Source organism: Molothrus ater, chromosome 4, assembly GCF_012460135.2.
Source record: "Molothrus ater isolate BHLD 08-10-18 breed brown headed cowbird chromosome 4, BPBGC_Mater_1.1, whole genome shotgun sequence".
Taxonomy (NCBI): Eukaryota; Metazoa; Chordata; class Aves; order Passeriformes; family Icteridae; genus Molothrus; species Molothrus ater.
This window is the reverse complement of record NC_050481.2, coordinates 36,964,885-36,989,789: the sequence shown is the minus strand read 5'-3', so window position 1 is coordinate 36,989,789 and position 24,905 is coordinate 36,964,885. Positions and strand designations below refer to the sequence as shown.

General features: G+C 35.8%; 1 protein-coding gene across 3 annotated transcripts in view; it reads left to right on the top strand.

Annotated features, from left to right (window-relative positions):
• Positions 1–24,905, top strand: part of GLRA3 (glycine receptor alpha 3) — an 86,055-nt gene that overhangs the window by 41,893 nt on the left and 19,257 nt on the right. For all 3 annotated transcript variants that reach the window (XM_036382236.1, XM_036382235.1, XM_036382237.1), the window contains 3 exons: positions 3,102–3,325; positions 6,073–6,155; positions 16,177–16,314. In XM_036382236.1, coding sequence (XP_036238129.1) covers positions 3,102–3,325; positions 6,073–6,155; positions 16,177–16,314 — 445 coding nt within the window. The remainder of the gene's footprint in view (positions 1–3,101; positions 3,326–6,072; positions 6,156–16,176; positions 16,315–24,905) is intronic.

Here is a 24,905-nt window from a genome sequence, read left to right as displayed (position 1 = left end):
CTCCAGTTTTTATTTTATTGAGCCTTATGAAGCAGGTGAACAGTATGCTGACCCTCTAAGAAGGTTCACCTTGTGCTAAGGTTTTGAAGCATGGTGAAACAAGTGCAGACCCACATCTCACTCTCGTTCTGTAGAACCAGGGTACAGCAGCTGTTCAGACAATGGCAGCCTTGAGGTTACAGATGAGGCTGTGGAAGTCACCACAACTGAAATAATGATTTCTCCCTCCCCTCAAGGGACTGTTCTGTCACAGTTATTTGAATTAGGAGTCAGGCAAATACCACATGAGAACACTGAGCCTCTTGTAGGATAACAAATCAATTCAGGCAGTTTGATTCTGGTGTCCGTGGCTGCATCAAACAACCCTACTTGTTTAAAGTAGTTAGGCCTTGTGCTCATAATGTGTAATTATCAACTGAGATGATGAATACTTGTCCTTCATAAAATAGCAGTCAAATAGCAGCCTCTTTCCTTTGATAGATTAGGATATGTTTTTTAAGTGAAACATGAGTGCCAATGGCAGTGTTTTCAAGGGAGATAACAATGAAAAATATCTCCAATTGCTTCAGTGAGAAGTTTAACCAGGACTTTTTCATCTTAAAAGCTGGAAACAATTTAAACCAATAAACTTTACTCATACTGACATACAGAATAACTTGACATAATTTTGAAAGGATTACATCATTTGTCATTCTCCATTTTCCTTTTTCATTTGGCCTTCATGCTATGCCTTTTTCACATGTTCTGTCAGTGAGAAGACCTTTACTCTAAAAATGATCCTGTCCATAAAGTCTTGATATTCTGCTAAGAAAAGTAAAGTAATTGACATGCCTCACGTTATATAATTTAAAATATAAAGCTTGGGTTGGGCAGAAATACAAAGTCCTGAGAGCTGCAGCATTCCCACCCCAGTGCCCCAGGTTTAGAGCTGTTTCCTTCAGTGCAAGGATTGGAAAGTGCTGGGAAAGGCAGTGGAGCCCTCATTGCTCCCACATCCTTCTTCCTCCTGTCCTTTGATTTTATACAGCAACCTGGAATGGACTCTGTTACTACATGATATTTGGGATGTCATGCAAAGAAATAAGGATATTTCAGGGGGTTTTATTCCCTCTTGTTAGAAGACACCAAAAATATAGTTCTGTGAGCACTGAGGCACAAGCTTCTCTAAGAATTTTGTCTTACTTTAGAAACACACAGAAAATACATCTGTACATCTGTAAAGTACAAATCCCTGGCTCTGGTTTTACCACATCATGGTACTAATTATAAAAAATACCAACAGGTTCTCATTAGAACTTTTTATGACTTTTGAGGCTGTCCCTACCCATGATGAAAATGTCTTTCAGTCCTTTCCTGAAAGGGGTTGGGGTGTGTTTGTGTGTGTGTTTTTAACAAATTAATTAACAGTTTATTTCTTTAAATACAGCAGTTGATTAACAATTCCAATGCATTTAATGTTGCATGCTTCCATTTTGTCAGAGAGCCTTTTTCCTCTGCTGGAAAGAGTAATCTGAAATAATTTCATTTTTCAGGTGTAGTTTTCTACTTACCTTCTTTGTGCTAAAAATTGTTAAAGTTATGTCAACATAAAATTCTTTACTGGGGCTTTCTCTATATGATTTGCAAATATTGGCAAGTATTGGCAATACTTGGTAAGCATGGTTTTAGCATATTTGGCTACCCTTACTTACTCAGTCAAGCTGAGTAATTAAATTGACCAGAACAGCAGGATGCTGAAGATATGAAAAACAGTTTCTCATGAATAAATGTTGCATATTGAGGTTCCTGTTGTCCTTTATTATGTCTGTTGGCATGATTCTTCCCACTACATGGCTGCATGGTCCAAGTTTCCTAAGAGAAATATCAATAAAATGCTGCATTTTTAACCAACAATTTCTACACCAATGGGGTTTTAACTAGTTAGTCTAACCTATAAAAACTAGTATCCATAGTTTTTGGCTAAATTTTATTCCTCAACCCTGTACACTTTATTTCCCATTCTGTCTAAAAAAGCTTTCTTGTTAAAATTAATTTTTATCATCTTTTTTAACCATAAAAGAGTGATTTATTTTTACTTCTGTTATATTTAGAATTGTCATGTAAGGGCTGGCATCCAGTTGCCATTTTCTCCCTGCAGCTAACCTATCTTTTTCTCTATTTTATTTTGATCTTTTTCATTAATGCAGTTCAAATAATGAGGAAAATCTTATTATAACGAATAAAAGTATAGTTCCTATGCCCTTATGTTCAGTCTCAGTTCTAAATGAAATGTAATGAGAAGATCTTATTCACCTTTATTTAAAACCAAGTATTTTCAGAGTGGTAAAGTTGTAAGAAAGTGGAGCCATAAATATATTTCTGACAGAATGTGTGCGCAAAATGACTTCCAGAAGTTTGAAGCACTCACTCATCTTTTCTATAGAAGTCCTCTTGATTAAGACAGGACTTTCTGAAGAAATTCAGGTGACTACACCAGTAGCTAATCTAATTTATTATAAAGATTTATAAGGTCTCTACTCTATTTGAAGAGAGGAGGAACATGTGCCCTCCTCAGACTGTTGCGTGAGCTGGCAAGCTACTGCTCACACAATGTTCCATAGGGAACTGAGGCACAGAAAGCCTATGTGATGGGTCTAAAACAAGGATTAGAGAGAGAGGAAAAAAAAAATAGTTTAACTTCCTTTACAGGGGGACAGATTCTCACTGACAGAGAGAGAGAGGGAATTGTGAATACTCCTGCCAGGTTTTGAGCAGAAAAAGGTAACACCATAAAACTCTTTTTATGCTTCTTATTTCAAATTCAAGACAAATTTGTGATAGAGTAGGTAGATAGATAAGGTAGAGTTATATGGAATTATATGAACTGTACATGGAGGTTGGATTTCCTTATCTTAGGATTTTTTTTGATTGCCCTGAAATGCATCTTTATTCTTATCCATTGTGTCCCCACTAACATAAAACATAAATAGGTATCATTCTGGCATTCAGCTAAGTAATTCTTTTGTCATCCACAGATGGACAGGGGATTACATGGCTAAGAAATGAAATAAAAGCTAAATCCCTGTGCTTGTTAAGGCTTTGGTTGATTTCTCTTTTTTCAGGATTACCGAGTGAACATCTTTCTCCGTCAGAATTGGAATGATCCACGCCTCGCATACAGTGAATATCCAGATGATTCTTTAGATTTAGATCCATCCATGCTGGATTCCATTTGGAAACCTGATTTGTTCTTTGCTAATGAAAAAGGTGCCAACTTTCATGAAGTTACAACAGATAATAAGTTGTTGCGGATTTTCAAGAATGGAAATGTACTTTATTCCATCAGGTGAGTCTCCAATTTAATGGGTTTTTTTTCAGATAGAAGCTCAAAAGTATAATTAGGATTTTCTAAAACATATATTCAGTTGCTAGTCATGCAGAACTATTATTAGTGAGTTTTGAATGCAGAATTTTGTCAGCATTCACTGTTTATATTAAAATAGAAAATTATCACTCATGCACATAGCAAAAGTAACAAGAAAAATTTCTTTCCCAATTTAAAGTACAGGTACTGAGCCAAGAGGAACTAGGACACTGCACAGAACAAACAATCCTGTAGTATTATAATCTGAGTTGGCCTATGTATGAGTTTCACAGTCTGTGGCCTCCAATGACAATCCAATTTTACTTCTTTCCCCCCCTTCTGGATATTGTATTTGCCCTTCAACGTGAAATACATGGCCTGTTTGAGGAAGTATGACATTTAAAGAACAGTCATTTACTCATCTCTGAAGACGGAGAGAAAGCTGGAAAGTAATTTTTTGAAAAGGTTTTAAGAAGCTGAAAGCACTAATCATAAGTATTGACAAAATCTAATTATCCCACTTCTATTCCCTCCACTTTCATTTTAATACAGACATCAGTAGGCATTTTACCGTTGTCATCAAAATCCCAATCTAATGAGAAACACATTAGATGTAAGTATGCTAATGCCCCACTAGATTTGGTATTGAAGCAGTGACTCACTTGTGCAAAATGTTACTCTTTTCAAAATAAATATACTATTGTTCACTCAGTGTTTTGCTTTGCATGCTTTTATGACACTGAATTAATGTGTAATTAGACTTTTTGAAGAGACATCAGGAATCTGTAAACACTTTGTATTCTGGAGAAAAAGAAAAACTTTATGAATTGCATGAATTGTGTCAATGGCAAGGATCTCCTTCCTCCTTCCCTCCTTCCAGTGCCATTAGGCAGCACTTCTCAAAGCTTACACAAGGAGAAAAGGTTGGGTTAAAATTCTTATGAGGATTTCATACCCAACAGGTTGGTCTGCCATTCTGGGAACATAATCAATCCTCAGTATCACAACATGTATACTGTCACTAGAAACAGATTCAAAGTAGATTGAAAGGATTCCTTCACTGGATTCAAGCAGAAATAGATCTAAATCAATTATCTGCAGACTGTCTGAGTCACCCCAAGAGGCACTGGCTGTTGTTCCACTCTAATCAAATAACTCCCTATCTTGCCCTGTTCTTTCCAAATACACACAGCACACAGTATAAACGCCGCCACTCAGCTGAAACAAGTTTGGATTGCAACTTCAATACAATTCAGAGCAAGTTCATGGCCACATGAAATGGGGTGGAAAACCATTTTTGGGAATGTGGGAATAATATCATATTAAATTATAAAGGAAAACATCAACTGTGCTGAAAGCAGACACCAGATAGTTCCTCTGTTTCTTATGAAGCCAGAAATTTCATGTTGCCTTGATTTAATTAAGACCTATAACAGTTTCTAAAACATTTAAAATCATATCCTTGGCATCTAGTTTAGTTATGTGCATTTGAGTGAGTTAAGCTTCTGATAAGGGGAGATATGCTAATCTCTATTGTGCTGATATTAAAAGGGAAAAAAAAAAGAAGTTTCTAAATTTGCTTCTTTCTTTCATTCCCTAATTTCTCCTCATCTCTAATTGCATTGGGACAATACAGACAAAAAAATAATGGAAGGTAACAGTTCCCAGCTCAATGAATACTTAATAGAAAATGCTAAAATATTTAGTGAAGCACAAATTAAAGTCCAGGTGCCTCTGAAATGACTTGCTGTGTTACCTACTAGCCAGAATTTGCCTTTGGAACTATTTTTAACAGCATGGGAATAGGGGATGGGTCTGACTTCCCTCTTCAGACTCTCCCCATGCAGCTCAATCACTGTTTGGCTAAACAGAAATTATAGCAACAATGAATCAAGAAGTTTTGGTCACCAACAAAAAATTAGGTAAAATAAATATACCGCCATACTTGCCAGCTACTGCCCCCTTCCCTTTAGCCCCAGTGCCAAAAACATCAATGGATACATAGGCATAGCCAGGGAGGGAAAATTTGTGCCTTTATCTCTTATAAATTCTTCTTTCTGATTCCTCAGAGAACTTTTACTCGAAAGATAAATTATTGTAAAAAATTTATAAATTATTATAATAAATAATAAAACAAATTTTTAACCTAAAATTTAAAAATACCTCTTTGCCTATAATTTGCAAAGAATTTCACAGGAACTATTAGGACTAACACTGATGCACAGCTACAGTTCAAAATTGCAGCCATATTTTTGTTTACCATCAATATCATCAAATATTTCTTTAAGCCTTTGTGTTGACATTTTAAGCACTTTATTTTAGGACAGCAACACATAAAACTACTTTTCCACCATGACTGCTGGCATATGTTATGAAATTCTTGCAAATTTGGGTAAGTTTTATGCCAAGGGTTTGAAATACTGGAACTGTGCAATAATTCTGCTGTAGCACAAAAAGGCAAACTGCTGCTGCATTCCTTTAGACTTCTCATTAAGTTAGGCAACCCTACTGAAAAATTTAGTTTTTTGGAAGTCTGTAAATTTATTTTCCATGCTGTCATACTAGGCTGAGTTAGATGGATTCAGCTAATAGAGACCTTTTTTGAGAGCTTTGTACTGAAACATGTATTCTATTTCTAATTTCTTCTGTTGTATTCGTGCACTCTTCCCACACAGTTCTATGGCTTTTTTGGGGGGTATATTTTTAATGGTTTTTTTGTGTCCTTTCAGATTGACTTTAATACTTTCCTGTCCGATGGATCTCAAAAATTTTCCAATGGATGTGCAAACATGTATAATGCAGCTGGAAAGCTGTAAGTTTGCGTAATGTATTATCCTATACATACTTTTGCAGAGATTACAACAGCTATACAGGAGGTAGGAAAACCCCTTGTAGTGGTACAAGAACAAATTTTCAAAATGAATCTTCTATTTTATCAATAGAATATGTGAAGTACACATGACTTTGAGGAAGAGGTTCTATCATACCTATTTGAACTAAAAATAGAGAGTTTTGTGTAAATCTGAAGTTACCATTAAACTCAGTGACAGTTTATGCAAAAATTTCTGCACATAGGGTTTCACCATAAGTCTTTCTGTGTTCACACATGCAGGAGGTAAATAATAAGGAGAGCATAAAGGAAACATAAGAATAACTTAAAGAAGAGATGGATGGGGCTTTATGTGAAATTAAATTATTATATTCTAACATATATTTTACTTACTGTCTACCTTGATATCTTGTTACTTAAAAGAGGATGAAAAGTGTAAAGCAGCTATGCCATTTCAAGGCACAAACACACTCACAAAAGGAGAAATCAACTATTCTGTCTGATGCATTATATTCTGATTTTTCTTGTGATATGAAGTATTTGGAATTGCTGTTTCCCTTAAATTGAGAAGACTTTGAAAAAGAGCTGTAGCAGAAAAACCCTCCTAATGATGCAAAGAACAAAAACAAAATAAAGTAAAGCATTCTTTGAAAGCTTCCAGCAATCTGAAGTTAGTGAAAATAAATGACAGGAGTAAGAAAAATTTAGAAGTATTCATCTAAAATATCTAGATTTACAGTTTTAGGGCAAATAAGTAAAATATTTCAAAAATAAAAGAATTATGCTTATAGAATGAACATAATGCATTATTTTAAATATATCATAGATCAGAAACACAACAAACATAATTTTATTAACATTTTTTGAAGTTTTTTTCTTTTACTGGAATAAAGCAGCACCTAGGGAAAGGGGAGGTAATTATCAGTCAGTATGTCAGAACTGTTTGTTGTATGGTGTGCTATTTATAGACTATTGCAGGGTGAGTACAAAAGCCAGGTCTATCGTTTACTACAATGGACAGATGGTAACATTATGAAGCAGCCTTTCAATATGAGGGCAACAGCTGAATCTGACAGCAGAAATTTTCTTGACTAAAATGGAGAGATAATTATTTGCTGCAAATGTCAAGGAATTTAGGACAATATTATATATCCAGGATTTGAGCAAAACTCCAGAGCCAACCTGAGCAGACAATCCTACTGATAACCTGTATAATTAATGTGACTAAACAAAAGGTTAACAGAAGGCAGTTGCATCAGAGTACATGCAGATGGCAGGTATACTCACTAAATACGATTATGCTTCAAAGAGGAAGTATCATAGTGTTTGAGCAAGCAAAATGTATCATTAAAAATGCTTTGAAAAGTTTTGAAGCTTTTGCTTTAACAGCTTCATAAACTCAGCTGCATTTTTCCTCTCAGCTATTGTGAGGACAGGTCACACAACAACTGAGCATTCTTGAACAAGCAGGCATCTGGTTTGCTTTAGAGAAACCTTGCAGGAGCCCACAGTTCCCACAAACTACACCACAGGGAACCAGCATTTGTTAGTTGAGTGGCGCTGTGGATGTTCTACTGTATTTTCCAGCAGAACATTTTTCACTGAAGTCTTGTTTTTAATCATTGAGTTCAGTGGGAGTAAATTCCCAGCTGCATATTCATATGGTAAAGAGAGGTTCTCACAAAAGAAGAGCTGAAGAAAATACAGATGAGTGCTTCAAATTCTTTATTCACAAAGCAAGATCAAATTTGATTTCATAAGGAAGTTGCAAGTAATAAAGCTTTTCCCATATTGCCTTGTCTAATTCTATTTTACCTGTAACTTCAGACATCAAAAAACAGACTATGGGAAAAAATGATGGCCTGAGGCAGAAAATTTTGCAGCGTGTGGGAGCTCTGGATATGCTTACATGTCTGATAGCAGAATAACCAGTTAGGTTTTCAAGACCAAGGCTGCAGTTCCCTGAGATTATTTTGGGACAGATTCAAAACAATTATGTACAGTGACTTAAGTTCCAAGATCCTAGACCTTTGAGAGCAGGAATTCACCTGCCCATAGCCAGTTTCTCAGTACAGGAAGGACAGGAAAGGAAATAAACAACTTAGAAGTGTTACAAAAAATATCTACATTCCAGGAAGAAGAGTAACCAGGTTAAAAAAAAAAAAAAAAAAAAAGTAGTTTCTATGAGAGTGAACTCTGATCAATTTCCAAAACTTAGGAAAGGATGAGCAGAAACACTCAAATTCCAGACTCTCTGGCTAAGAAAAGACATCTAGTTCTATTTAAAATTATAGAAGAAAAAAGGAGGATGGTGCATTTGGCATTTTCCCAGGCTTCACATCAAATCTCCCGAGGTAAGAAGTGACATAACCCTGAGAGCCTGATTCCATCCAAGCATCTCTAATTTCTAGGCCACAGTGTCATACTCTGCTCTGGCTGTCTGCCTTGCATTTTTTTGTGCACAGTGAGACAATGTAAACAGGGGGATCAAAGGAGTAACCCTAGTGGTTAATGCCTTGTCTGGGGAAGTGGAAGACATTTGGGTTCAAAACAGAAAACACAGTCCTCTCATGTCCTGAGTGAATGATCTGACCACCAGGCTATGTTATAAGAAACCAAAGTGTTTGCAGGAGCAAAGCAGCAGTAGCTGTGCTTCCAGATGTTTCTTTTTGAAGTGGTGATCACTGCTGTTTTTTCCAAGCTGTGTAGGATATTGTACGTTATGAATTTACAAGGCCCATTTGTCTCACAGTTTCTGTAAACTGTGTCTGATCTTGCAAGACTTGCTTCAGAATGTGTCACTAAGAAAATTGGAATCAATCACTCATCTTTTTTTACTCAGGTTACCACTGGGTTGCAAAGACTGACAATTATAACAGACAGATTATGGGTTTTGTTTCTCCTTTAAGTAGTAATTTCTTTTAGTACTAGATACTTTCCTTCAGTATTGATACTGTTTCTCCATCATAGAAAAGTCTGAGAGAAAAAATCCTGTATAGCTTTTATTCCCAAATGATATCTTTATTTTTATCTGGCTCATGTAACGTTTTCTCCAAGGTCAGTCTGAGCAGCTGGATTTGCCCCTGGTAAAAGTACTTCATTAGATCATGAAGTGTCTGAAAAAATATTTCAGTAGAAATGTCTTCTGTTTTTAAAGGATTTATTTTACCAAATGATTTCTCAGCAGCTAGAAGAGCTGCTTTTTTATCTTAAAAAGGGAACAAATGAAAATGCACATATGAAATAATCCCTTCTACAATTCTATGCCTTACACCAGGGCAGCCTATAGGCATGTGGGATAATTTTAGTTTTATTCTGCTTGAATAAGATACAAAGAAATGTCAACCAGATATGTACTTATTTCTGTGGCCTGTCTCTCCACAAAGAAATGTTTTTCTTCCATATGCTAGAGCTTGTTGTCTTTCTTTTTTAAGTCTCTCTTTTACCTCACAGCATTCCTTTACTCATAAATTACAATTACAACTTTATGTGACATTTAATATCCCTGAATTATCAAAGAATATTGAAAAGACTAAGTTACAAAGAAAAAATACTATGAAAAGCAGCATAGGTAAGGTATAAAACACTTTCTTACTTCATAATTTTAATTTGATGTTTATTTTTAAATTAAACAGTGGCCCTTTTTTTCCCCCTTCTGATTTATGGAGGCTTTTTATTATTTCTATGCAATCATGCTCCTGTCTTCTGGATTGTTAAAGAAAATTCCCTCTGTACTACATGATTATTTGCACAATTTCTTTCCCCCCAGTCTCTAATTTGGAGATTGTACAAGTGGAAAGATGGGTATGCAGGCTGCAGCAGTATAAATTAATGCATTACAGAAAAGTGCAGTGTGCACATTTTTCCTTTTCCCACAACAGCACAAAGACAACATAGGAAAGATAAAATAACTGGAGCATATTTCTCATGTGCCAGGGAATTCTCAGGTCTATACCTGAACGACAGAAATTATGGACACACTAGGCCAACTTCTGGTCTGTGGCAGAAGGTGTAGAATCATACTGCTTCTCTCCTTTCCATTCCAGCAGCACAACAATTATCAGCTGCTGAGGCTATGGTTTTTATTCTGCAGATGGGTGACTCAAACTATTGTGTCTATCTGAAGAGAGACATGACACACAGCTACAAAGATCAGCATACTTGTAGTCGTCAGCTCCTGACCAATGCAGGATAAAAGGGCAGTAGGAACTGCACAACTGCTGCTGACATACAGAAACTAGAATAAAAGTGATAGCTGAACACCTATAGGCTTCAGCAAGAATAGTAGGTCTGAGAGATGTGCTAGAGTGCTGAGCTGAAATGTTATTTTTTTTCCAAAATTCAGGCTAAGAAGAATAACCCTATAACTCCCCAGGGAGAGATTCCTTCAGAATGACTTAGAGGGCAGTGCAAGGGGCAGACACTTTTCAAAGCAGCTCAGAAGTACATTGAATAAAATCCTGCCTTCTTGGAGCTCCAACAAAAATTTAGCCTTGAAATGAATCACAGCTCATTTCTGAAGCTAATATATTTAGTACATAATGTAGAAGAATTTGTTCTAACCTCAAGCCAAAGGCAGATTCCCTAGCTCTGTCATATCTTCCCCCTGCTATGTTGCTGGGAATTTAGGACACAATTCAAATGCCTGTCATGCTCTTAAGAGCAGTAATGTGCAGGCAGCCTGTCCTGGAGGCAAACTGATGGGATGCCCAACAGAAGAGTAGTGAATAACCCTAGTCAACATGACTGTAGTTCTTGCTTCAATTGGAGACCTAAAGAACTGATGGGTTTGGACCTGTACCTTACTAAAAATTAAAGAAATGAGAATGGAATTTAGAGAAATCACTGGGATTTAAAAAAAAAAATGTAGTTGAACTAATCTCTTTTGCAAAAAAGCCAGATACTCTGCTCAGTTCTTTCACATGCTGAACATGTGTCTGTTTATTGAACATGAGGAAAAGAGCTGGGTTTTAATACACCTGTAGGTATTTTAAAATGACACAAGGGAAGCACAGCCTTCCTGTAATGAAAAAGAATGAGTAGAAAAATTTACCGGATATATTAATATTCAGGTGGATCAGAAGTTAGCTCATGGCTTGGAAAGGTGTGCTAAAGCAGGATAGACAAAGCAAATAAAACTGTGTCAGCAGATATGATAAAGGAATTATGTTGGAATTGCCATGACAATGACAGTTCAAAGGTGAAGAGTCTCTAAAGGTACAGGGGAGCTGCTTGCCTTGAATAACATGTTTCTGTAATGGTGTAGTCCTTGGAGTCCTTGGAAGCAGGAGAAGAGATTTAACAATTTAACACTTCAACAATTCTTCAAAACAAACTTGTTGGTTGTTCACTCTTTTGTCTATGAGATAATGGGTTTTTAATGCCTACCACTGATACTGAATTAGCTAAAATAAAATCTTCCTACTTTTAGCATGCAACTGATATAAACATCTTGGTTCCAATAAATTCTATAGAGTAATGTGGACTGATGTGGGTTAAATGGGACTCTATGTATTTAAGGCAGGCCTTATTCCTATACTTTCAAAACTGAATGAGTGAAAAGTTGATATTTGTTATTCATGGTAGTGCAAAAAAATACAAAGATAGTCTAATTCTTTCTTTCAGGAATCTCATACAAGTGTTGAAAACAACTTGTCAACACTGTTTCTGAAAAGATAATTTTTTCTGGGAAAGATGAGTCAGACCAAGAGAAATTTTGGGTTTTCTTTCAAGATACTGTAGTTGCCCTTGATACTTAGAAATATTTCAGTAGGATCACATCGTTTTTTCCTGAAATTTTTCTGGAACCTGTAATTGAAAATGCTGAAAATTTTCACTCTAGCTAAAGAATTTTCTGTGCTGTCTAAAGCCCAAAGTTACTATGTCTGTCTTGTCAACCATCTGCCAGTTTTTTCATAGATTACATCAACTAAATAAAATAGCACTTAAATTCAATTTTATTTGATGTCCAGTTATTCAAAATCTTTCAACAACTGTTCCAGACACAAGTCCTGAGAACTAATTTTCATCAATACCCTGTCTCTTCCACCTTCTCCCTTTGTTAGTGTGACAGAATTTTACTTGCGTTTTGTCACACTTATCACCAGCTCGGTTTCAGAAAACATAATTTTCTAAAATAATATTTCTGCAGACCAAATCCAAGTTTCCCAATTGTTTCAGGCCTTCTTCCCTTCTAGTAAATTATAAATGTTCCCTAGTTTGTCATATTCTTCTGAGGCAGAGCTCTTAGTCTGCTATTATATGCTTCATTAGCTAATTACCTGGAATGACTTCAGGCTCCTGAAAATTACTTGTCTCTTTAAGAGAACTGTGCACAAAGGCTACAGTGCCAGGCATTCATACAATTCTTGAGTTTTCCTGAGAAATACTCCCCCTGGAAACGTTCTCCTCCTGGGATGATGTCTTTTTCAAATAATTACCAACAATTTACTGCCTGCTTTTGCATTTTAAATGTGCAAGACCTCAGACTTTGGGTTAATAGAGTATTAATGTAACCTAACCAGCCCTATAACTCCTGAGCACTGCTGTTCAAACATAACAAGGCTGTTTTTTCTATCCTTTCTTTGTAGTTCCATGAGGATACCATTTAGATTTTGTATAATTAGTAATGCCTTTATAGAATCAAGTAAGAGTGAGTACTGCACAGTAGCCAGACAAAATGAAATACATTGCTAACTGCTCTCCTCTTCAGCCACAAAAGCTGGTGTTTGTCCTTTAAAACACAATTTAACAACTTTTCTTCCCTTCCCAGTCTTCATTCTTTCATGCCCTGCAAACCCAAACCCTAGTGCACTGTGTTTCAGTGACAGAAACCTTTATTAGTCCACTTGATTTAGTTTAGGTTGGGCTGGTCCTGAAGACCATGCTAGATTATAGCGTCCATTGTTTTCAGCACTTCATGTAGAATAACAATTTCACTTTTTGTACTAGTGAGCTGCACCCTCATATCCTACCTAGGCTAGTGACTGACTGTCCTTTTCTCAACAATAAAATTTATCCACTCAGAATACCCTATGTAACACTGTACTTCCCAGCCCCTGGTAATAAAAATATCTGGTAGCAATTCATAGAAGTCACCAATACAACCTCATAGTCAAAAAAAAAAAGCTTCTGGTTTAATGAGAGGCTAAATATCATGCTGGGTTGCAGTTAATCCCTTATAGGCCCTAAAGAGAAATCTCTTGCTCTTTATGACTGCTACATATTTCAGTGCAGTTCCTACAAGACGCATAATATGTCTAACAATATAAATGACACATATAGCACAAGTTTGTACAGGTAGCCACACATCCATTCAGAATAAAGCCTTCATATTTCAAGACACACTTTACTGCTCCATTTGCACAGTGATAATCATGAAATGGTTATCAACTTCTCATATTTTTTATCTCATAGACCATTTGGAAAATGCAAACAGTGTATTTCTAATCTTCAAAAGCAGACCAGTATCAGCAACAGGCATTTAGACTTTTAGTTAAATTTATGTTACTGAATGGCATTTTTTTAAATTGTTTTAAAGATAATGCACATTTGTTAATCAGGTAGCAAGTATGCAAGAATCAAAAGCTCAGGTGGACTTCAGGTTTAGTATTTCTAGAACAGGACAGGGACAGTTATTACAATTAATCAGCAGAGGTCCCAAAATTAGCTTCCCAGGGGACTGTATTTTAGGCTCATTGCATACATAACACCACATACCTAAACTCTAATAGTATAAATACTACACTGTGGTAACCACTGGTTGTTTTAAGGAGTGATTTCTATAAAAATGTCTTTTTCCCCTTATGCACAATGCACACAGTACCATGAGCATTCTGAGTGTTAAGCAGTGTACTATGTAGCAGGTCCTCTTCATAAAATTAATTGAAAAAATACATTTTCTTTTGATTTCATTCAATCTGATTTAATTTAACATACTAGTGGAAACATTATACTATTTTAAATTTAATTGGTATAACAGAAACGCACATCTCCATTAAGTTCTCTATATTTTAAGATACTTTTAATTTATGCCTCTGACCTTGAGTTACAAAACTGAAGTTACATTTTTGAATGCCAACACTGTATTTGGGCATTTAAAATGTAAACATGACAAAAACTAATTACTACAGCAGCATTTTGAATATGCTGTTATTATTTGTACTATATTGCATTATAGAAGAATTAGTGGGCAGAGTAGAAAATCAAAATTAAAAGCATGCATTAGAGATGAATGAACCTGATTTAGAGAAACAAATTTTGACACTGCAGTTGTTTCTTGCCAGTTCAATGAGTTTTACTCAGGGAATATCACTTCTGGCATAATCTACATGCTTCAAGTGGTAATCTGCTTTACACACAACTGCTTTTTGTCTGAAATCATGAAAAGTTTGATAAGATATATACTTCTGATTTTTCACAGTTTATGGCATTTAATAGTGAATTTTAACTGTGTTTATGGAATATTATGCAATTGATAAAAAAAGCAAGTATTTTATTGATATATGCTTGTAGTGGCTTGAGCAATGTCTGATCTTAATTACTTGTTTAAAAAGATATGGTGGTCTCATTTTTATCATATTTATCCAGCCTCAAAAAAAGTGCCAAGTAAATCAACATTCAGCCTGAGTTCCTGTGAATACACTCTATAAAGGTTCTCCCCAAAAGAAACATCAAGAACTTAGAAGGAAGAACAAGTGTTGAAATAATTTTTTTCATTTATCAACACTAATTCTTAGCTCCTAGTTTCATTCAACATAGATCAGAAATGATGAAATTATCTCAGTTTTCAGGTCAGCAGATCAGGTCACTGAATGCCATTTATAGGTGTATTAAAAGAGTAACAAGTCATTGAATATAATCGAGTAAGATTTGTGCCCACACAGTAAAAAGGTTCATTTTTTGCTGAAACTCAAAATGTCAGTAATTTTGTCCAGACAGTTACTCTGAGAAGGTTCTGAGCAATATACTTTAAACAATAATTTGTTACTGAAAGGTTAAAATAATTTCTGGTTCTCAACAGCTTATTAGTATTGGATGAAAGCGTAAAGGAAATATTGCAATGAAGCTGCAAGCTATATAAATCAGAGGAAAAAATTCTCCTTTTACCTTCTGGTTCCTTCTAATATATGTGGCTTAAACTTGAATGAAAATATGAAGCTTTTTTTTTCCAGTTGTAATAACCAGATAAAATTTATTTAGAGAGAAAATTAGAATTAAATGCCTGGGAAAGTTAACAGATCACATCAGAAGAAATAGGAATATTTTCCCCAATGATATCCTATGCAAACATTTATCTGAGAGAGGGAAATAGAAAGAAAAAGTACTGGTCTGTTGCAAAGTCTGGGCCTTGATTAGTATTAGTCTTTTGCTGTTATAGCTAATCTTATACACATGCATGAGGCATGGAAAAGTGCAGGAGTCTGAATATTAAAGCTGAGTGCTTAATATCATTATATGTCACAGTCAGTTAATATGAGATTATAATCAATTGCTTTTCCATGCCTTGTTCCAGTTTGGGAGAACAGCAGTTTTTCAATTCAACTAATACTACTGCAGAATTTTGAATTCATCGTTGTCTTTGGACAATTTGCACTTAACCATTCAAATTGACATAAATCCATAAGCATAACTTTGACAATCCACATTTCACCTCAAGGAGGAAGAGATCTGAGTGTCTATTTTATCCTTCATGGGTTGAGGAGAAAAAGATGTTCCCAAGCACCAAAGATATTTGGATGTTTAGCGAATTTAAATGCTTTTGTTGAATCCATTAATAGACCATATAATTATAAGTATTTAAAAGAGTTTCATAAGACATCTGTTTTGTCTCTTCCAATTCAATGTGGTATAAAATGGCAGATAAAAATTTGTGATCAACAGGTACAAGCAGACCCTCTGTATTACTTCCTTTGTATAACATTTATTAAAATATTTTAATTTGATATGTTACTGCTTTTCAAAGCTTGCAGCAGACTTAATTTGGGTTTTTTCTTTGTTTTAGTTGGATACACAATGAATGATCTCATTTTTGAGTGGCAAGAAAAGGGAGCGGTTCAAGTAGCAGAAGGTCTCACTCTGCCACAGTTTCTGCTGAAAGAAGAAAAGGATTTATGTTACTGCACCAAGCATTACAACACAGGTAATAAAGTGATTACAACTGAAAAGATATTTAACATTTTTTGTTATAATAAATGTCACAGTTGGGGTAGATTTTAAATGTTCTCACAGAATTCAGAAGAGGGTTAAAATATACTGGTGCTTTGTGCAAGGTAATGCAGCTTTAATAACTGGCAAACAAACTAAAAGAAGACTGAAGACTGAACAAACTTTAATTTTAGGTTCCTTAAGAAAATACAGAGTTGAAATAATTCAGAAACTGTTTAGTCAGGGGCTTTACTTTTTCAGTAGGTGCCGTGACCATATTTACAATGTGGGATCTGAAGAACTACTGAAATCCAGAGGTCCACATGCAGTGCACTAATCATAGCCTGGCTCAGTCAGGAAAAAGGGACACAGGGCTGCCAAGCCAAGTTATCCCTGCCCTAGTTCATACAGCAAGGGAATGAGCTGAAAGGATTCTTGGTGTGCAATGGCCAGATGTACAAACTATTCATGAGCATGCAGTGACAGGACAAGGGTGAATGGATTCAAACTGAAAGAGAGTAGGTGTTGATATCAGGAAGGAATTCTTTATTATGGGGGTGGTGAGGCACTGGCACAGGGTGCCCAGCGAAGTTGTGGCTGCCCCATCCCTGAAAGTGTTCAAGGCCAGGTTGGATGGGGCTCTGAGCAACCTGATCTAGTGAAAGGTGTCCCTGCCCATGGCAGGGGAGTTGGAGCTAGGTGATCTTTAGGGTCTATCAACTCAAGCTATTCTATAAAACTGAATTGAGGCCTTTGTTGAACTGAGATATTTAGCTCATCTCTGGGATTATTTGAAAAAAGGAGGGGATTAATATAAATAATACAGTTATTATGGTTTTAGTTTTAATTGTGAAAAACTATTTTAATTACTGAACAATCACAAGCACAATAATCCTGAAGAGCAAAGCCTAAGAATGCACAGTTGGTGTATTCTCTTAAAAAAAAACAAGCTAAAACTCTTCCATTCTAATCCATATATCTTTTAATTTTTACTCCCCAGTATGATTAAACATGTCTTAAAATTTAAGATTAGAATGATTCATATGGATTCTGCTGAAATGTCAGGGAGAAAAAATTGAATAAGTGGTGTCTGTAAGGAATGTCCTGCTATGATCAAAATTAAGGAGGAGTGCTTTCCAGCACTGAGTTTTATCACAACTGCAGTGCTGCCCTAAGAGAAAGGAAGGTTCTCTCAATTTCCATTTAGAGGAGGAAGATACTGATAGAGATATTTTGAAGTGTTCTCTAGAATAAATTGGAAATACTTAATATGCACTTTTTTAATACAAATACTAATATCTGGATGATCCTTGAAAACCTTCTAAAATTTGTGATACATATCCTATAGCAGAGTAATTTTTTCACCCAGACATTTCTTTGTTAATGATAAGATAGAAATTCCTTTTTTCCTTTCTACCATAATCCTTATGACAAATAAGAAGGTTTCATTTTCATTATTTCTAGTCTCCTTTGAGATATACAAGCAACTTAACCTTTCTCTTTAGGATTCTCCTGCTTTTGTGCCATTTTAATGAGTGTCTGTAATTGCATTCTATACCCTGTATATGGTATTAACTAATGAGAAATCATGGTATACAGTATTCTTCTCTTTTTTCTCAAGTTCTTTTGCATAACATGCTGCATCAAAAATCTCTGAGAAATTAAGACATTACTATGATGCTTAACCCCATACTGAACGGAAACTTGGTTTCAAATCTCAGAATTTCTAGCGATTTCCAAACTCTCCATCCAAAGCTGAGTTGTACTCTTACTCATTTGTCTGAGAACTTACATTATAATCATCTGAGTTTAAACCTTGTGATTTGACTAAAATTTCAGGTTTTCAATATTTTGAAGGCACTACGTTTTTCTTCACAACCTCTGTTTCAAGCCTATTTAGCTTGGTATCAATTTTTATCTAAGGAAAAGTAGGAAAATATGCTATGCCTAGGTACTTTATGTTAGGTTATATGGGTTCAACTTATATGTACTGTTTTTTCACTGTGGCCCTAAGCTGAGTGGAGAAGCAGGAGCAACAGATGTTTTTAACTGCATATGAGGCCTCATGGTTCTGAAGATGTAGCTACAAGTGTGCTTGTGTCTGCAATTCTGTCATATTTAGGAGAGGAGGGGTTTACTGCAATAAGTCCAGAGGACAGGGTGGCCAATCAGCAGCCTGTTGTATTCTGTATTGCTTTGGCCAAACTGCATTTCTGTGGCCAAACATGTTCTAAGATGTGAGTGCAACCCACAGGCCTGGAAAGATGAAGATCATGCCTGTACTGAGAAAGTAATTTGAACATTTAACTTGTCCACAAAAAAATCAAGGCATTTGATAACACGGAAACCTTGGAAGCCTGGATGCAGTTAGAGGATGGGAATGTTAAAAGACATCAGCAAAAGATAAAGCAATTGCACAGCTGTGGGACCTGCCTGTGATGGGCAGGGGGAAAAAATATGATGCTGATGCTGAGCAGCAGGTGGAAAGGTATGTCCTCACCAGAGGAAGCAGCTGAGTGGCCTGCTCTGAGTTACAGCACCAAAATTACAGGTACAGAACTTTGTCAGGGCAAATCAGAAAGAAAAGGTGGTTTTACCCAAAAAGGACTACATTTATTGTGAGAGTCTCCTCTTTGAGATAACAGTATTTTGTCCAAAGTATGATTTTTTTATTCAAATCTTCAGTATGAAGCAAATTTAATCAGATTAGCAAATTTTGGTTTCTAGGAGAATAAGAATTCCTTTCATTTCTTTGTTAAAACCATTATTATTAACATTTGTAGGCTAAAACCCCGTAAACATTATATTAAAATACAACAGCTATTTTCACTATGTTACTTGGATACATGACCCATACTGTGCTTTCTTAAGGCTTTTGCAATGAGATACTGCAGGCAGATATGACCTTAGGGTACTCCACAAGAACCAAAATTTACAAAAAGCAATTTTTAAAACATGATGTGAAGTCTGTTTCTCTGGCCTATGACAGATTAGATAAAATGAATTCTTAAAATAAAGCTAAGCAACTGCAGCTGGTATGCAGTAAGTGACCAAAGAAGAGTTTTCAAATTAAATTTAGTAACAACACAGAATGGAAAGCTCTTCTGAGACATCATTTAAAACTGAAAAAATCCCAAAATTCTCCCTGTGAAGCAAATTAGCATGAAGCTTCAGGACAGTATGTGGAAATTCATCAGTGTATGTCTCATCAGTGTTTCATGCTCAATTGAAAATGGTTCACTGTAACCAGAGTTCAAAAAATAAACTAAATATATGTCTAAATATAGAGACATACCAGTTTCAGCAACAGTACAGCAAAATGGTTCATCAAATCTTGTGTTCTGAAGTGACACAGCAATATTTCTGACAATTTTCATGTTTTGCATCCACAGACATATCCGTAGTGACCAATTTGGAAAGTGAAGTAGAATCATAACAACCAGAAAAATCACACATGAACCATTTACATTACAAGGATAGTCTTGCTTTGCCACATTCTTATGTGACATTAATTTCTTCCCTGGGCTGTTATACAACACCTAAATGTTATTTCAAACACAGCTGCAGAAAGCCCAATATACATTAGCATGAATAGATACATAATGGCATTGGCTAACAAGCATAAATGAGTCTTGGCTTTACTCCTGCATCATGGATAATGCTTTACACCCACATTGGAGTGATGCTGCTCAGAACTGGCATAGGTCTAATAATGCCTTTTGCATCAAAGAATGGGTGTAGTGGTCCTGGAAACAGCAGAGCTATGATAGCTGCACTCAGCACCAGATCTGATAGATTCTGTGTATAACCATTTCTGATAATTGCAATCTTGATGAGCAGCATGTTTCCTTAGCTCCATGCTTCCCATCTGACTTCCTAATATGCACATCCCAAACATCCTTCTAAGTCTCACCTTCAACCATCTTGCTGCCAGCTGGATGACAGTGATTAAAGAAGACATAACTTCAATATCTCACTCTGAGAACAACTTAAAACCTTGCTTGTGTTGACAAACACCTAAACCACTCTTTCTGAGACTATAGGAGTGCTTTTTAAGACATGACTTTTTAACTCCCTCGGGTTTTTTTTTTCCTAGAGCATTTCTCCAAAAAGGAGGTTTGTACTTTTTACCCAGGAGATAGTCTATGGGTGTGAAATCTCTGAAGCTGCTCATTCCTTCACTGAAAAAGCAGAAATTATAAACACTTTGTAAAACAGAGCCTATGGCAGGCTGAGGATGTGACCATGCCTAGGCACACAAAATGGCACTGTCTGACTCCAACAAGGCATTTTTCTCAAGGGCAAAGAGGCCACAATTGTCAACCCTGCACTGCTCAAAATTTGAGCATTCTACTTGAAAGATTCATTGAATAAAAATTCATCATCTGTCCTGAAGTGGAAACATTACATCTAGATGTCTCTTTAGTTTATACTTCTCCCCTCTTTGCCCCAGCTAACACAGTGCAGCACATGACAAGTCTTTCACATCACGAGACTTCTGTTCAACTTGATATCTCTCAGGCTCCCAAGCCTGGGAGACCTGCTGCCAGTCCACCCCCAGCTTGCATCAGGGCAGGGGTTTACTCTATCCTCATCACCCATCTGTGCGTTTGTCTGCTGGCTTCTCCAGCCTATGAAGGTCCTGCTCAATGCAGCTCGGTTCTCCTTTCTGAGGGACATGAGAACCACAAATGCAAATTTATCAAGATGAAAAAGAAATAGTTTTTCTTTTCCATATTTATTTTCAACTGTCTTTTACTGCAGTCATTATCAGCCTTACACCAATGTCAAGTTTACCACCTGCCTCAGTATTTTTTTCCAAAAAAAGCTATGTAAAGATACTTCCCTCCTGTCCAGGAATCTATGTAGTCAAAGACAGGTGACAGCCTCAGTACTGATTTCCCCCAATATACTGCTGATATCCACAGACTGGGACTTGAAACAAAGACTGAATGATAGTACATTTCTAGAGTCATATAGTGAATCTTGGCTTTAGATACATAGACAAGTGCCATGTAAATGAAAATTTGTCTAGTTCTATGTGTTAGACACTGGAAAATCATAATTTCTTTTCAGGCTGTATGAAGATAGATATGGTGGTTTATCTATTTTATGATGATGAAAACATGAGTACTTTTATAAGCAGCTTTTATCAACAAAATATATTCAAATTGCAATTTATATTAAAGAGCAAATTGGAAAGTTTCTAGAGACTACACTTACCAAGTGTTTTTTTATTATCCTGACTTCTTCTTAGAAACGTATGAAAATTATTTCAGCTAAGTTTATTTATATGCGATCAGTTTTATAGGTAAAAATCTTTTGAAAAAATGAGCTTTGCATACACATAATTTATGAATTTTATTTTTTGTTTAAAAAATTTCATCAATGGAAGTCAGAGGAACAGAAAGCATTTAGCTGTATTTCATAATAAGTAATGTAGAGTTGGTCTCAAACAAAAGTGTCACATTCTTGGAAGAATAAAAAAGGAAATGTCTTTACTGAAAAAGGTCAAATCAAGTGGACTGCTTTTCTTGTGGTGATCCTGATAATGACTCAAACAGGAGAGAAAGTAAAGGGGACAGTATTGCCTCACGGAAAAGTCAGTTTATATATATATATCATTCTCCTTTATCTTCTCTATGAAAATCATCTGCTATTCTGACTGCAGTCTTGGCAACATAACATGCTGTTGCCAAGAGATGTTAATTGCAATCTTAATTTTAGCAGATGAAAGAAAAAAGAAAACACTCAACAAAAGGCAAAAGGAAAGTGTTGGTGGTCTATGTGGTCCCTCTTATGGCAATACAGTTTATTTTCTCCCAAGACTGTCTATTTTCAACTAAGAGGTTTTTTCAGTTAGAAGATAAAATTGTCCTCAGAATTTCAACACTGACAACTTCAAACAAATCTTTTTTTTCACCAATCCATTTTGTCTGAATACAGCTGGAGCCAATAGCCACACTCTCACTAAAGGCAGTGACCTTTGCCAGGGTAATTCCATCCTGTGTACTAGATAAAACATTAGAGTTTGTATATGCAGGGCCTTTAATAAAAGTGTTGATTAATTACATGATGAATGATTTTGTCTCAGGACAATACTGATCAAGCTTTATCTGTCTGGGCCTTTAACACAGAGGTCTTTAAAGGACTGGCTTTCCACTAGCTAGCACACAGCTCAGGAGGAGACAAAAGCCAGAATCAGTATTAAGGAAGGGCTGGAAAAATTCAGCAAAGGGAAGGTCTGTGATGGCCTGCAGTAAGATCATATTTGCAATATCTATTATATGTCATGAGCTATTCTCGGTGTGTGTTGTCCTGCAACAGATATTTGTTTTGAGTAAATATTTGTCCTTGTACAGAGAGTAGACAGGAATACTCAAAGCATGGCAGTGACAACCATTTAGCAAGAATCTGTGAATCCAAGGTATTAAACTTTAGAAAGCAGTCACAGGCGTGAGATACAGTAGCCATGTTGCATCAATCTATACAAAATCAATTTCTTGAATACACCTATTGTTTCATTTCGGAGGAAGAGTCTTTAACTTTTGTCTTGAGAAGAAAGAACTATCATTACTTTTATCTCTATAGAGAAAAGACTGTCAGCTGGCTTTTACAATATGTTATTTTTTCCACATAAGGTGACAAAATCTGGTTTTTACATGTCTAAAAATGTTAAACACAGTAGAGGTTTAGAATAACACCAAGAAGGAAATCCTCTGTCTAACACAATTTTCAAACTCATTTTGAATTTAGGATCTCTGTCAGGATATAGGGAATAGAGGAATTGAGGTGCTTAAGAAATGGCTTTTCAGAAGACAGACAAGTGGGATAAGCTCTCTATTGTATTAAGAGATGTAAATCTAAGTTAGCCATTTAGGTTGAGCATATCTTAGCCACTGAAGTAGTCTTACTCTCCCCTTCTCCTTGCCTGCTGTCTCTCAGTTTTTTCTCTAATTTCATGCTAAGCCTTGTCTCTAGCTGTTTTTTCAAGAGGAAAAATGAAGTGTTGTTGCAAAGGAACAGAACCAGGACAGAACATCATCATAGTTCAATTGCCCCAGGATTCTGTTAGCAAATCTCCATAGCTGCAATATTTTGATTGCTAGACTGGCTGCTTGTTGGCTATCAGTCACTGGTAAAATCAGGATTGTATAGTCTACATCCATACTGACAGATGTGTTGGAATCAGAATATGAAAAATTTTCTTCCCAGATCCAAGACACATATTCTGCAGAATAAAGATTTATTCAGATTTGCTTAACTCTGTTCAATTTTGCTTAGCTTTAAAACATCTATATTCACCAAACATAAGTTTCTTATTTTAAGTAAATAGATTCATGTAATTTCATTAAGCTGTATAGTCTTTCAGCCACAGTCCTCTCTATATCCATAAGACAGTCCACAGTAAATAATTTATTAGCATTATCAATGACTTACAAAGTCAGACTACCATTTACTACTATGTAAAGCATCAAGGATCTTCAGCAGATAACTCTTCCTTCTGCATGGATTAACAGTTGAATTCCACATGCTTAGTTATTTTCTCATTCGTTTATGCTTATTAATTTCATATTTTATTATACTATTAATTTTTAATTTTATAGTAATTTAATAATTGTTACTCCTTTCTTAATTATTTCTCAGGCACACTATTTCCTTGACTCAGAATTCTGAAGTAGTTCTCCCTTATTAAAACTTTCTGTATAGCTTCAGAAACAGCTACTCAGCCTTCGTGGGAATCATAACATGTTTATGACATTGTAGGGGTACAGAAAGAAAATCTTTCCCCAAAGACACCTTAAGGGCTGCTAAAAGGAAACAAATACTTTTAACTCCTACCAACTTTTACCTCTGGGACAGTTTGTGACAGATGAAACAATAAAAGAAGACTCTTTATGGCTTGAATTTACAACTTATGTTTGATTTTTCTTGCACATTCCCCACTACTGACAGTACCTTTTAATGACACAAGCATACTGCTGCCTGCATAGCCCATTTTTTAAACAGCACATACCACAATCAGAGGAGGCTATGTAGTGTGAAGATGACCTGCAGTAAAAAAATGCTCTTCTTGGGTTGGCCATGGAAGAAACAACAAAAATAGTGTGTGATCTAGATACTGACTCCAAAGAAAAGCAATTTATGCTTTCTGGGGAAAAGAAAAATCATATAGACTGACTACAATTTTATTTTTCCACTACACTAATGTTTTCAGCATGGACATTGCATGGAATTCTTGCCAGTTCAGCAGCTCTAACGTTGTTACCAAAGAATATGGGTAAAAGATAAAAATGCACCATCACGTGCATATACTCCACTATATGTGCTTCACATGCATAGGTGCAATGCTCTTCAAGTCAGCACTTTTGGGGCCTTTCATACACTTAAATCCCTGGTTAGGCTAGACTTACAAACAATGTAACCTCAATTAAAGAAAAAAATATTTATTTTGGTAAGCCCTGCATAGTTTTTCTTTCCTTTACTTTACAAAAACCCCTTTTATGGATTGTGTGCACACTTATAATTAGCTTTAATCTGAAACTACCATCACATTTTAATTTGTTGCTCAGCCTCAGCAAAGCC